The sequence below is a fragment of the Dermacentor albipictus genome, chromosome 3 (genome assembly GCF_038994185.2).
Source record: "Dermacentor albipictus isolate Rhodes 1998 colony chromosome 3, USDA_Dalb.pri_finalv2, whole genome shotgun sequence".
Lineage (NCBI taxonomy): Eukaryota > Metazoa > Arthropoda > Arachnida > Ixodida > Ixodidae > Dermacentor > Dermacentor albipictus.
The window spans coordinates 129,802,880-129,816,789 of record NC_091823.1 but is presented as its reverse complement, the minus strand read 5'-3'; the positions used below and the strand labels follow the sequence as shown (position 1 = coordinate 129,816,789).

The 13,910-nt window shown below is 46.6% G+C and overlaps 1 protein-coding gene across 3 annotated transcripts in view; it reads left to right on the top strand.

The window, feature by feature from the left end:
* Positions 1–11,439, top strand: part of LOC135912845 (uncharacterized) — a 50,228-nt gene extending 38,789 nt beyond the window's left edge. For 2 of the 3 annotated variants that reach the window (XM_065445396.2, XM_070536053.1), the window contains 3 exons: positions 3,003–3,976; positions 4,547–4,909; positions 10,602–11,439. In XM_065445396.2, the coding sequence (XP_065301468.1) occupies positions 3,003–3,976; positions 4,547–4,909; positions 10,602–11,021 (1,757 nt within the window). In that variant the 3' untranslated portion in view covers positions 11,022–11,439. The remainder of the gene's footprint in view (positions 1–3,002; positions 3,977–4,546; positions 4,910–10,601) is intronic. The other variant, XM_070536052.1, reaches the window with a different exon arrangement.
* The last annotated feature ends 2,471 nt before the right edge of the window (positions 11,440–13,910 follow it).

Below are 13,910 nucleotides of genomic sequence, written 5' to 3'. Positions count from 1 at the left end.
AAGCAGGGATGGGTGACAGGAAATCCTGTCATGTTCGCCTCACCAAGCACGATATTGCAGCGGGGCTGCCAGGGCAGAGAGAGAGAGAGAGAGGGCTCTTTATAAGAAAAACAGAGAATTTTGCCGGCGCGTATATAACCGCTGGCATGCTACTCTGCATAGGGATGGGGAATGGGATTAAAAGATTCCAGAAAAAGTGGGAGAAAAAGAAGATAAAAATAAATATGAAAAATGCGAGTGGACCTGACACTAATATTTACAGGTGACATGACGGGTAAATTTAGGCTTTTGTATATGAAGTTGCAATTTTTAAAGCTTTCCAATTAGACCAATTTCTGTCAGGTATTTGAACAATAAATCCAAACCCCGTCGCTGTTTTGGAGGGCCGGGCATTGGACCTAAGATGCTCGGTAACGTCAACGGTTTGTGGCAAATCATGTCCATTTGTTGCTCAAAACATTGTCTCTCGTCGCGGTATGCGGGGCATTCTAGTAATATGTGCTCAATTGTCTCCAAGTTGCGACAGTTATCACAGTATGGGTTAGTAATAAGCCCTATGCGGTACAGATAATTGTTCGTGTATGCCACGTTCAGTCGAAGACGATGGTACGATATCTCTAAGTGTCGAGGAAGTGGTCGTGGAATTTTCGGTCTCATTTCTGGGTCAATGTAACGCAGGAAGTTATCTCGGTGAAGCGGCAGATTCCAGATGCGGTATTTTTCTTGATAGGCATATTTTCTTGCCATGTTTGAAGCGTCGGCTTTTGTAAAAAATGTTCTTTTGAACTTGCGGTATTGGAGTCCATTTCTGGCAGCTTCATCCGCTCTTTCATTTCCCGAAATGCCGGCATGACCAGGTATCCACTGGAACTTTATGCAATGCCCAGCAATCTTAGCCCTGTGGTGAAGATAAGCGATGTCAAATGCTGCAGGTTGATTATTGCAACGCTTGTGCCTGTTCCACATACTTTGTAGGGCTGCTTTTGAATCTGTGAAAATCACCCATGTCTTTGGCGGCTGCTGTCGAAGTACATACACAAGGGCCTCCTTAATGCCATATAGCTCCGCTGAAGTAGAGGATGTCGCTCGCTCAAGACGGAACGATAATCGTTGCCCGGTAGAAGGAACAAAAAGTCCGCACGATGAACGATGTGGAGTTGTAGAGCCATCTGTGAAAATGTGCGTTGCGGCTGCGTATTCTTTGTGCATATATTCCAAAGCTATCTGACAAGTCGCTGCTTGAAGCATTTTCTTTTTCGCACTAATCACAGGTATATATAACACGATTTTCCATGGGTATAGTGTCCATGGTGAAATGTTTCGCGGCATAATTTGTGACGCCTGAGCAGGAATCAAAATAGTTATGCTTCTGACGGCCTGCCCAATGCTAGATGTAGCACGGGTTCTAGAAATATCCTTTTTTTAGTGAGTCTTCGCATGAATGACGTGGCGGAGGTGAATCCGAAGTGTCTCCTGCGAAGATAGCACGTCGAGAGGCAGGCATCCAACTTCTGCTACAGTTCCTGAGCGGGACGACCCCTTCGGAAGACCCAGACATACGCGAAGGCAGTTGTTTCGTGCTGCCTCAAGTTTTCTCTTGCTTGTGGGAGACATTTTGTGCAGGATCGGGAGATAATATCGCAGTGTTCCGTCGACGTAGGCGTTATGGAGGAGCATCATTGATCGACAGTTGCTGCCCCACTGTGATCCGGCTAAAAATCGGAATACGTGCGACGCCGAGGAAATCTTCTCACTCAGTTTTTTCACTTGGGGTGACCATGTGAGGTTCCTGTCGATCGTCACACCAAGAAACCTTTGCGTCTTGACGTATGGAAGGGCACGACCACCCAACACTTGCGGGTATTTTTCCATACACCTCCGCGTGAAAGCCATGGCAACACTTTTGTCGGGGGACATTTCAGACCCCTTGGATTTAGGTAGGCCGATATACTTGCTAGCGCTCTCTGTAGACGTTGTTGGGTGGTACTGCGGGAACGCGCCTGCCAGGGCAGCCGTCACAAGAGCTTGAAGCACCTGCATGACAAAAGTGAATGGATTAGCGATCTGCGTCTGTGCACAGCCGCCGGTCTAAGGTGACTTAGCGTGCTTGTACGCTCATTTCACGTATTTATCCGACATCACCGAAAAACTTTGACCCGGAATATGGGATTTAGGACGTTCATGAAAGCTTCGCCACCGTCCTCAATGCACCCGATGCTGATAGAGGTGGCTCCAAACTTCAGTCTGCCTCAGACAGAAACCTTAACTTTTCGTACCGAAAAAAGTAAAAAATGCTGACCAGAGAGCATTCTGAAAGTCTAGAGGGTGTTGAATCATCAAAGGTTCCGATGTACAAGTATGTGTCCCTAACTTCGGTGGATATTGAGTTTTTTTTCTGCATGCAAACCAATGCTTGGCAGGAAAAGGTGCAACATATATATAAGACACAGAAATTTTGAGATGGTGCTCGTTTGACCCGGCTTTCAGAACATTTCTAGCCACACTAAATTTCATATAAATCATATAAGCTACGCAAACTGCCTTACTCCGTTATATCGAGACAATTAAGGTAGTTTTACCAAACAGGAATTTGGTGGGCTGTGTTCCTAATAGAAAATCTTAATCTTCAAGTGCACAGCGGAAGTTCTTGTGTGTGTCTATACGCACTTAAAGTACAGTATATCACTGCTATATGTGGCTTGAATGACAGCTTTAGTGCCTTTTTATAGGCGCGTGAAGCATCATTATTCAGTACCTAAACATCTATCCTCTACTGATAACATAACACTAAATGCTTATTATTTTGTTGTGCTTCAATAACGTTGCGTCATGATTTCCGTTTGACGAAGGTCGCATATATAATTGGGAACTTTTGTTGAAACGTCAAACACGCCAACCGAAGGGCACTATGTCGGGGAAGGGTAGAAATAAAACAAAAGAGAGATGGAGGGAGGGAGAAAACGAACGGACAAGCGTACTCATGTTCGGCAACATCTCTGCAGGGACCGGAAGGGGTTCCAGGAACGCCGAAGGCCTGCACGTGGTGCGTGGACTGTACCAGAAGTGCCACCGCTACGTCTCGGAGAAGGCGACGACGTCCACCGACTTCAACGAGACGCTCGAGGCGGTGCGCAGGGACCTCAACTGGACGCTGATTCGCGGCGCGAGCAGCTTCCACGACTTGGTGGCACTCGTGGCGCGGACGTCGCTGCTGGCCGGTTTCCACACGGTGTTCGCGCTCAACCTCCTCAGCGAGAGCGGCAAGCTGTTGCTGCGGCTGTCCGCCGGAAAGTCGCTCCTCTGCAAGCTCACGCTCTCGTGGAGCCGAAAGGAACTCGAGGGCCATCTGCGACGCGTCATCGACGACGTCCAGGAGCTGACGCAGGTCCTGAGACTCGACGACGCCATCTCCGACGATCTCGGCTGCGAAGACGACGGCGGCGCCTCGATGGACGACGAGAGCGTGCCGCTGAGCACGCTGTTCGCTGACCTCACTCCGGGCGTCAACGCGAGTGACTGGGTCGACATCCTGTACGCGCTCGTGCTGCCTTCCGCGAAGGCCGACGCGGGCTTTTCGGACGTTGCCTTGATGTCCCGCGCGGACAGCGTCCGAACCGCCTTTGGCAAGATATATGACCCCGACGACGTCAGCGCGGCCGCGAACTACCTGGCGTCGCACTTGGATGCCGACCTGCTGTTCCTGGAACTGTCCAAGGAGCGCGTCGCTGCGGATTCTGCGGCGACGGACAGTTTCTGTCTCGCCTTAGCTCGGCGATGTCTGTCGCACGCCTGGCCGCAACTCGTGGCGAGGCTGCTGGACCTGGGCCACAGCACGCAGGTTCTGCACACGATGTACCGCGAGCTGAAGAAGTCGCGCCGTGCTTCCTTGTTCAAGTGGTTCATGGATGCTAGCCGCTACGACGTCAAGGAAAAGATCGCAAGGGCAGGGCTCGTCATCGTCTCCGAAAACTTTAACGTAGGTGCAGGGGTGTTTGCGGCGGTGGCCAGATGCGGGCTTCTGTTTGGTATCGGATGTACTAACTGTTATGATTGAAGTTTCTGCATAGAGCAGTGGTGACGAGAGTGCAGCGGCTTCAGCTATCTTCCTATTCTTCGGAAGGATGCTAAATAAAAGTCAAATCGGGGGTTTTACGTGCGAAAGCGACGATGATTAGGAGGCACGCCGCAGTGCGCGTCTCCGGAATAATATAGACCACGTGGGATTCTTTAACGTGCACCCAATTTGTGGTGCGTTTGCGTTTTTGCATTTCGCTCCCATCGAAACTGGATGAGGAAACGTAAAAGAACTGTATAATGTAGAAGGCACGGAAGCTCTCTTGCGGTTTTAACGCATTGCGTAGTCTCGTACGCGAAGACGATACGTCCTGCCCAGACGTACTGCTCATTTAAAGTTGAACGCCTCGTTTATCTCCGACCGAGGTGCAGTGCTGCAACATGTAACGCTGTGGCATCGCTTTCCAAAATGCCTTACTTGAGGACTGTCTATAGAGGCGGCAGTAACACGTCATGCCGGCGCCTCGCGCAGGCTCGCGACGGAGCTGAGGGCGACTACGGATGGCTCGCCTCGCACCTCGAAGAGTCCGGCGGCATCGACTTCGTGCGCTTTTTCGTGCGTGCCCTGGAGCACGAGCACACTCTGCAGCTGCGGCGTCCGCCGACCCGGCTCCAGATGCTCATGCTTCGGCTCGAGCAGCGCTCCGAGCTGGCGCACGCGGCATGGCTCGACGCCGTGCTGGTGCCCACGCTGTACCAGAGGCCGCCGCTGCTCTACTCGGCTGGCGTGCCTGCGTACTTCAACTACGGCACCGTGGGCGCCCTGCTGGCCGCACGCATCATCGAGGTCATCACGCCGGCAGCCGCGGCCTCCGGAACGCTTCCAGGCAGGATTGTACGCTGTTTGTTTCACTGCTGCTATATATCCGACGCTATGTAGATAGTCTCCGGGCTCGTGTGGAACTCGCGAATTATCGTGAAATATGACTGCCGCCGATAGCGGTTGTTAACGCGTAGCAGATCGGAAAGAAAGCGAGCGACGAGCGCCGGTAGGGCTGTTCCAGGGACGCAGCCGCAGTGGGCTACGTAAAATGTCTTGCGCGTGCTGCAGACTGTGTATGGGCACTAGCGTACAGAAACGACGTAACCAAATGCGCAATTTACGTTTGTCCACGCAATATCAATTTTACATGCCTAACTTATGTGACAGCTAGCGGGCGCCTTAATTACGATCGAACTTTGCAATCGTGCTCGCTCCCTATTCGTAGGGGAGCAGTTTGTTTTGCAGAAGGTGTTTGCGAACTAGTGCAATAAAATTAACCCCCTCCCTCCCTTGCTAGTGGCGTCCGAGTCTGTCCTGCGCCGCCCTGACCCGCCTCCCTCTGTACTCGTAGGCAGTCCATGTGCGTGTCTCAATCTCCTGCGCTTGCGCTCCCCACGATGACGCACGACCGGGTCAAAGAGGCTCGATATCACTCTGCCTTGGAGCCCGAGTCTCTTGGCGACGTTTCTGGACCTTGTTTGTCAAACGCAGAGGCTCCATAACCGAGCGAGCGTGAAATTTCTGCAAGAAATTGCACGCTTGCATTCTTTACAACTCTTCATGAGCACTGGTTTGAGTTTGATGGATTATATCTACTATGGCTGAGTGAGCTCTCTGAAACACGACCACTCCCACTCAAATCGACAGACGCACTGCCGAGCTATGCATCTCTGAACGCCGCGCGAGAGGCTAAATTCAGCTCCGATTGTGTCGTCCGTAGCGCGAGAATAACTGCCATTTGCACACGTGACACATAAACGGTTAACCATTAACGAGTAATGCACCTATTTTTTGTTCTTTCTTATTCATCTACACAACGATACCAATGTAAGGCGCGTGGTTGGTACGGTTGTAAAGATATAATAAGCAATTAGCAAGCAACATGTAATAAGCACGTGATAAGCAACTGTCCCTCATTCACCTTAACGGTAGAAGTGTCCATAACAAGGAATATGCCTTACATGAATTATTCGACAATATGAAGGATAAATTCGATGTAATAATGGTTACTCAAACATGCTTAACTGTAGATGACAACCCGCCACACTTCCGCGGTTACGATTACTTTGGTCGTATTCAGGCTGCTGGTCGTGGTGGTGGTGTGGCTATGTATTTACTAGAACAATCCTGCCATCAAGTGTTACCAGAGTTTTCTTTTATTGATGATGACTGTGAATTCCTAACTGTCTGTTTAAAGAAAGTTACAGTTGCTGTAGTCTACAGACCACCTTCTGGAAATATACAACAATTTATGTCTGTTGATAAAATGTTAAATTTACTGTGGGATTCTAATGTTGTATTTGTGATAATGGGAGATATGAATACTAATATGCTAGCGAGCGATACATATGCAAGAGAGCTTGGTATCACATTCCAGTCTTATGTATGTGCAAACCTTATATCATCGGCCACTCGCATGAATAATGAAACTGCAACAATGTTGGACATGTGTATAACAAACGTACACAGTTCAATGACATCTCCTGATATTTTATCATGAGATATCAGTGATCACCTTCCTGTATTCTGTTTTTTACCCATTGCAAGCAAGAATAGCATGAACGTGTCTACATCGAGCTCCTGTCGGGACAGTAACTTGCACACGCTGAATACGTTTCGAGCACTTCTACATGAAATAAATTGGCAAGGCATCGCGATGCAATTGGATATCAATAAAGCCTACAAATTATTTTTCGACGAATTAAAGACATGCTAAGATCTCGCATTTCCACATAAAGTACGAAAAGAACATAATAAGAAAGCTAGAAAACCATGGATAACTGCAGTTCTTATTTTTTAAAATTCGCCAGAAAAAATGAAAGGTACAATCTTTTTTTGCTAAATCACGAGATACTTGGGAACTTACCGAGTTCAAACAATTCAGAAACAAATTAAATAGTGAACTTAATAAAGCGAAGTCATAATATTATAGATCACTATTTTCACGTATTCGCAATGACCCCCCTCCCCCCAAATAAAAATGGCATGAGCTTTACAATCTTATCCACGGGAGAGCTTCCAATCATGCATTACAGCTGCCAACCGCCCATAACATTTTTACTACAGCCACTACATTAAACACGCATTTAATAGCTAATGGCGAATATGCGCCTTCCACCAGTAACCTAACAGACGATACATTCATCTCCAGGAGACATAGTGTAGTGAACTCTATTTCTTTATCGCCACCGGCCTACGTTCAGGTGAAAAATCATACAGCTGTAGGATATGATAACATCAAAGCTGAAACGATCAAGCTTGTCTCGGAAACCTTTGGCGCACATTATTAATTGCGTGTTGGAGTCTGGTGTGTTCCGGGAGGATGTTAAGATAGCCAGGATATGTCCAGTGACGAAAAATGGCGGAAATACAAATGTTAACAGTTATAAACCAATCTGTGTGCTTCCGATATTATCTAAACTGTTCGAAACCGTTATCAGAGATCGTTCAACAAGTTTTCTTGAGAAACATAAAATCTTCTCTCAATCGCAGTTTGGTTTCCCTAAAAATTTTCTACTGAGCAATGCATTACTGGACGTACATGACAATAAACAATATAGAATATAGACTATGCACAATAGGTGTCCTTTTAGACCTTCAGAAAGCTTTTGTTTGGGTTGATCATGACGTACTGCTGTACAAACTCAGTTGTTATGGCATCCGAGGAGTTGCACTTGACCTAATGAAGAATTACCTAACAGACAGGCTACAGTAGATAGCCTTAAATAACGATGTGTCGCAAAAATTGAAAATTATCAGTAAGGTATCCCAAGGGCTAATACTTGGGCCATTATTATTTAATTGATAGATAAATAATTTAGCAGAAATACCGAATTACCAGAGTTTAATTATGTATGCTGATGATGCTAACATCTTTTTCGTGGCCAAAACGCATTCGCATATATAGCGGTTAGCTAATGAGTATTTAAATGTATTATCAATTTCGCTATGTAAGAACAAACTGCAATGAAATGTAAATAAAACTAAATATAACATTTTCGGGCCAAGAAATAAGCCTTTTAACGAAGGCATAACAATACTATTTAATGACACTAAAATAAAGGAGGTAGAGACACAGAAATTTTTAGGTGTCTGGTTTCAGAAAGACCTGTGTTGGAACACAAATGTTGTAAAGTTAACGGCAGCTGAACTAAGTAAAGCTGTTGGCGGCCTCTATAAACTTTGTGAGTTGCTGACATTGTGGTTAAAGAAGGCGCTCTATCACACGGTATTTCATTCCAGATTATTATACTGCTGCTTAGTATGGAGTAACACAAGCAACCAGAATTGATTAACATAACTATTACAGAAACGGGTTCCGCGAAATTTTATAAACTATCATGGACGATCGCAGGGCTTACGTACTCATCAACTGTTTCTTAAAGGACACTAAAGGCAAATATTAGGCCAAGCTAAAGTGATAGATTAGTACTTGAGAATCTCTAAGGCGTCAGTATTATTGCGAACTGGGCCTTAATTATCGAGAAACTGAAGTAAATGCAGGACATGATAAGAGACTACCTCCGGACATTCAAGCACTTGCGCGATGACGAAAGCACTCTTCAGTTAAATTCTGTCAGCAGTGCTAAACCACTGGTTGCAAAAAACATCCATGTATTCTATTATAAGACGAAATAAAATGCTACTTCTCCAGTTCTATTTCATTTTTAGGAAAAAAATAAAGAAACCGCGCCCTTGTTGCTTAGTGGCTACGGTGTGGGGCTGCTATAAGCCTGCGGTCGCGGTATCGAATCCCGGCTACGGCGGCCGCATTTCGATGGGGGCGAAATGCGAAAACACCCGTGTACTTAGATTTAGGTGCACGTTTAAGAACCCGAGGTGGTCGAAATTTCGGGAGTTCCCCACTAAGGCGTGCCTCACAATCAGAAAATGGTCCTGGCACGTAAAACCCCATAATTTACTTTCAGAAAAAAAAAACTCATTAAAATTACCCTTGACAACGAAGCGGGCGGTCGAAAGGTTTCGTTGTCGCTCGACTCTGCCCCGCCCACACTTTCGCGTTCCAGCAGTTTCGTTATTGCGTAGTGTTGCATTGGTTTTGCTGGCTTGCGAAACTCGCACAAACTGCGAGTAGCAGAGAATTCATCTTCCATGCTATGTCGCGGGATCCCCAACGGTCTACGCCGTTTGACCAAAAATCAGCTGCAACGGCGAATCCGCCGCTCTGTCTTGGCTCGGTGCCGCCGTCTGTCGGGCGCCGTTTTACTCACCGACGGCAGCAAGAGATGATGATGGCGTATGCAACGTCACCATTTCTCCGTTTGTGTAGCGGTTGATTTGAATTTCGAAAAAGGTATTCGGACCCTTCAGATGCAATTTTTTTCGTAAACTAATTCCTTTCTTGGCACGAAACAAGCGTTGCGAGGTTTCTGGAATGGTATTTAAACAGTCCCTGTCAACTTATAATTTGCATTTAGTGTCCCTTTAAGCGTGAAATACTACACGTAAGTCAGGTATGTACTTATAAACTAATACAGCATATAAAATAAAATATACAGAATTGCGTCAATTAAAGCTACACTACAGTATTGCCTGTGGAGAAACATCATAAGGACACTGCAAATTAGAACTAATTACGGTAGGCAGCATATAAATTATCATATTCACATATTGTTAAACGGAATAGGGCAGGAAATTAACTTTAATGAACACATCAATAAAAAACGTATCAGAAGGTTAGTGTTAGAACATGGTACTGTGCAAAATTGAAGTTTTCTTCTGTGTTTTCATGCAAATTTTACTACTATTCGTTTCAGTGCGTTCTAAATACTTTAAGTCTATGCGTGAATGCACTGTATTATATTTCAAGTAATTATCTAAGTTTCCTTGTGCGAAAATTATTGTTGACAGTATTTGACTTTCATTGCCATTATTTTATCATTTCTTTAATTCAAGTAGTAAGTGCAGGTCATTTCCCCTATGTTTTCCTTGGTGTCTTTGTTTGTTGGCTTCTCATGATATGAATAATGAAAATTGGGCCCCTTGGTTAACCCTCTTTCTTCTCGATCGCGGCCAGTAGTACGATAAGCAAATGCAAGCATCAAAACCACAAATTCGAAGGAAAGGACAAGGCCGTGAAACTCATATAAAAACAGTAAACGCGATCATCGTTGCAGTGTTGATTTGAACTCCATGCAACGTCAGTGACAAGGTAGCAACAGTAACAAAAGAAATGCGATTTCGTACGCTCTCAAGCTTGTAATCGCGAAGATGCGACGACTGCTGTTAACCATTGGTTACAGGAAAAATAATTTACCTGCGTTAATTTTTCTTGGAAGAGGAGGTGCCAAGTTTTAAGTGTTACTTGGGAAAGATGATTGTTCAGAGCCACAAACAGCGAAAAAAGAAAGTGTAGGCGCAGTGTTCTGTTCGTTTCGCTTGTGTTGTTATTCCTTCTGTTCATAAGCAGTCCTATTTGTCTACGCATATACTCGACGCTGAGCATTAAGCGTAGCAACATAACCATGCGTGTTTCGTGACTGCTTTTCCCGCCCACGGATTCATCTTCTGGCGGCGATGGCAGCAGCCGCCGAGCCACTCCGTGTGGACGCAGGACGCGCTGCGCATGTACAACCAGAGCACCATGTGCCTGCAGCGGCTGTACCGGCGCCTGGGCATGCACGGCGAAGAGAGCGCCAGCGACGAGCAGCGGCGACGCGCCATGTTCGTGGGCGCGCTCGGCCTGCGGATCGCCTACGACCGACTGGAGGCGACCTTCCGCGAGGCCGCTGCGAACCAGGACGCCTTCAGCGCCCTCTGGCCGCAAGCGCGAGCGGCGTTCTTCGCGCGTTTCTGCCTCCTGTCGTGCGACGCCGACCAGCGGCCCAGGCCGCTGTCGCCTCGAGGCAGCTGCCTGCTGCCGCTGCACACCATGCGCGAGTTCGACGACGCGTTCGACTGCGGCGCGCACCAGGACTTCGTCTTCGACGACTGCATGCTCTGACGCGGTGCCCTCGGCGCAGGGGGGCAAGCGCCGCCCCCTGGGCTCGTTTTAGAGAACTACGCTAATCGCGTGGCAACTTTATGTACGTTTCGCTTCATATTGTGTCTATCGACGGCCGCACGTTCCAGGGTTCACGGCTGGTTCGGACTACATGCCTTTGTATAGTGCAACTTTTCATGCCTTATGCTATACGTGTGTGTTTTATTTATTTTTTTCCCGCGTATTGGCCTGTATACAGAGGGCAGCTATCTTATGACGGGCGCCACCTGAAGTGCCCAGGAACTAAACGCTGCGCTTAAACAGACAAGCACTTGTAATGGAGTGTATGATTGTGGCGTTTGCAAAACTGCTTGTCTCGATGACTTAGTGTGTTTTGATTTTTCTTGATGTGAATGTAATTCTACAGAATTTGCCTTTACTTTGATCTCATTAAGTATGATATTGTTGGTTGGTTTGCGTTTAGATAGTGCTTAGTTTGAGATTTCTTCCTAACGCAGTTATTGGTAGCAATTACCATCAATCTGTTATTTGTGTGTCACTTTTCTGCGCATTCGCGACGTCGGCTATGATGTAGCCTGAGACGCTATCTTCTGCAGACACCAAAGTGAGTCGTCAATAATGGGGCCTCCAACGACTTTGCATTATTGCTTTGTGTGAAAAAAGTGCTGGCACGGAGTCCTCACTGCCCGTGGTTTCATTACTAATACCGTGGGATCCAGGATGCCCGAGGGAAATGTGCCGTGGCATTCATTCCAGAAGCAGCAATAGTTAAGGCATGTGTGGTCTAAAACAAAGCACTGTAGTACATGAGAGACAGTGCATATGAACACTACACAGGGTTCGTAACGCCTTTCTGTACTAAGTTAGAGTAGGCGAATATAAGCTTGTTGGAATACGAACCGAATACGAATAAGAAGTAGAATATCGAATAGTCGGACGCAGGAGCACATACTTGCAGCATGAATATTTGCTTCGGTACAATTGCGTACCACGCTTGTTCTAGTTAGTGAGAAAAAGACATGTCGTAGAAAAAGCCGCGCGAATAGCCTTTCGACATCTTCAGAGCGTGTTAGCAAACGACCTTTTCAAGACAATAGCTATACGGCTGCAGGAAAGATCAGAAGTTATCGAAAACGAAATGAAAAAAGCTGCTGAAGGACTCAAGGACTCGCACATGTAGTATACGGCGCGCGGCGACGATTTTATCACCCTTGGACTTTTAGGCAATGTCACGGCGACAGTAGAAACGCTCCTGGAGTTTCTGTATACTTGATTAAAACGCTAAACGACAGACTACGAACAGAAGTTGGCGGCTGTCATGTGGGCTTCTGCCGCGAAACCGAAAATAGAGCTAGCATCACCCACTTTTTGTCTGCATTGCTTCAAAAACTTTTGTCGTCGTTTCACTTCTTAAAATTTGCGATACTTTGTTCAGCTGTTACCAGTACTTATGTACGGTGCAGAAACCTGGAGGCTTACGAAAAGGGTTCTATATACTGAAATTGAGGACGACGCAACGAGCTATGGAAAGAAGAATGATGGGTGTAACGTTAAGGGATAAGAAAAGAGCAGATTAGGTGACGGAACAAACGCAAGTTAATGACATCTAAGTTGAAATAAAAAAAAAGAAATGGGCATGGGCAGGAAATGTAATGAGGAGGGAAGATAACCGATGATCATTAAGAGTTATGGACTGGATTCCAAGGGAAGGGAAGCACAGCAGAGGGCGGCAGAAAGTTAGGTGGGCGGATGAGATTAAGAAGTTTGCAGGGACAATATGGCCACAATTAGTACATGACCGGGGTAGTTGGAGAAGTATGGGAGAGGCCTTTGCTCTTCAGTGGGCGTAAAAAGGCTGATGATGATGATTATGATGATGATGATGTTCAGCAGACGGAGAAGAGTACTCAGACTTTAAGCGTCAGATGTTCCGAAATACTAGGATAGTTTCATATATTCGAAGATACCGATTTTTGCTGTATCTTTTTCGACGATGTTACTGAATATTGTCAAATACAAATACGATTAATTGGTGCGTAATATTCGATTCGTAACCGAAACTTCGCATATTCGCCCACCTCTAGTTCAGACGCAGAAACTATTTGTGATTGTTTTATGCTGCTTGTGTAGTAGTCGGGATATTAGAGCATAGACTGCTCGCGAAAACCTGTCTTATCATGTTCGAGCTATCAGGCCTGGCACACGTGTCACATGGCTGCGTTAGATTTTGAAGCGCTCTCACCCATCTCCTCCGCGCCCTACTACGTCTCGCGTGTGCGCAGCACATTTTCTACGATTGCCTCGTTTGTGCGACAAAGTTGTAGTAAACGACAGATAAGAAACAGCCGGCGGACGGTATCAAATGGTCGGTACAACTTGACGCATTGAGAAACACTCATCTAAAGGCGATTATCGTGATCTTCGCGCATGAAACTGGAAACATTCCGGGGCAGCGCGACATCTGTAGGCCTTTACCCTAACTACTTTTTCTACCAGCCCGGGCGTTCAGTGGTTTTTCCAATAGTCCGACTACATTACATTGAGGCAGTCAGAACTTTGTACTAGTGGCGGGAAGGACCCAGACCAGTGAAGGCGCAACCACAACTGGCCAGCCCAGCTTATCGCTTGCACTGTAGCTTTGCCGGTGTCAAATACATGTAAATGGTCATCCAACTCACGTACCTCCCTTCAGTGGGGGGAGGGGGGGGGGAAGGTGCCTCATTGTGTGGTGACCAGTACAGCGCGGGCACAGTCACACACGCTCATGTATGTAATATCAGGGAAGCGTTGAATCACGTACAGGATCCTGCAGTGCAAAACGGGGCAAAGAATTGAACCAGGCAGGAAAAACACCAGCATTTTATTGACGTTACGGCCGGGGACCAGCCT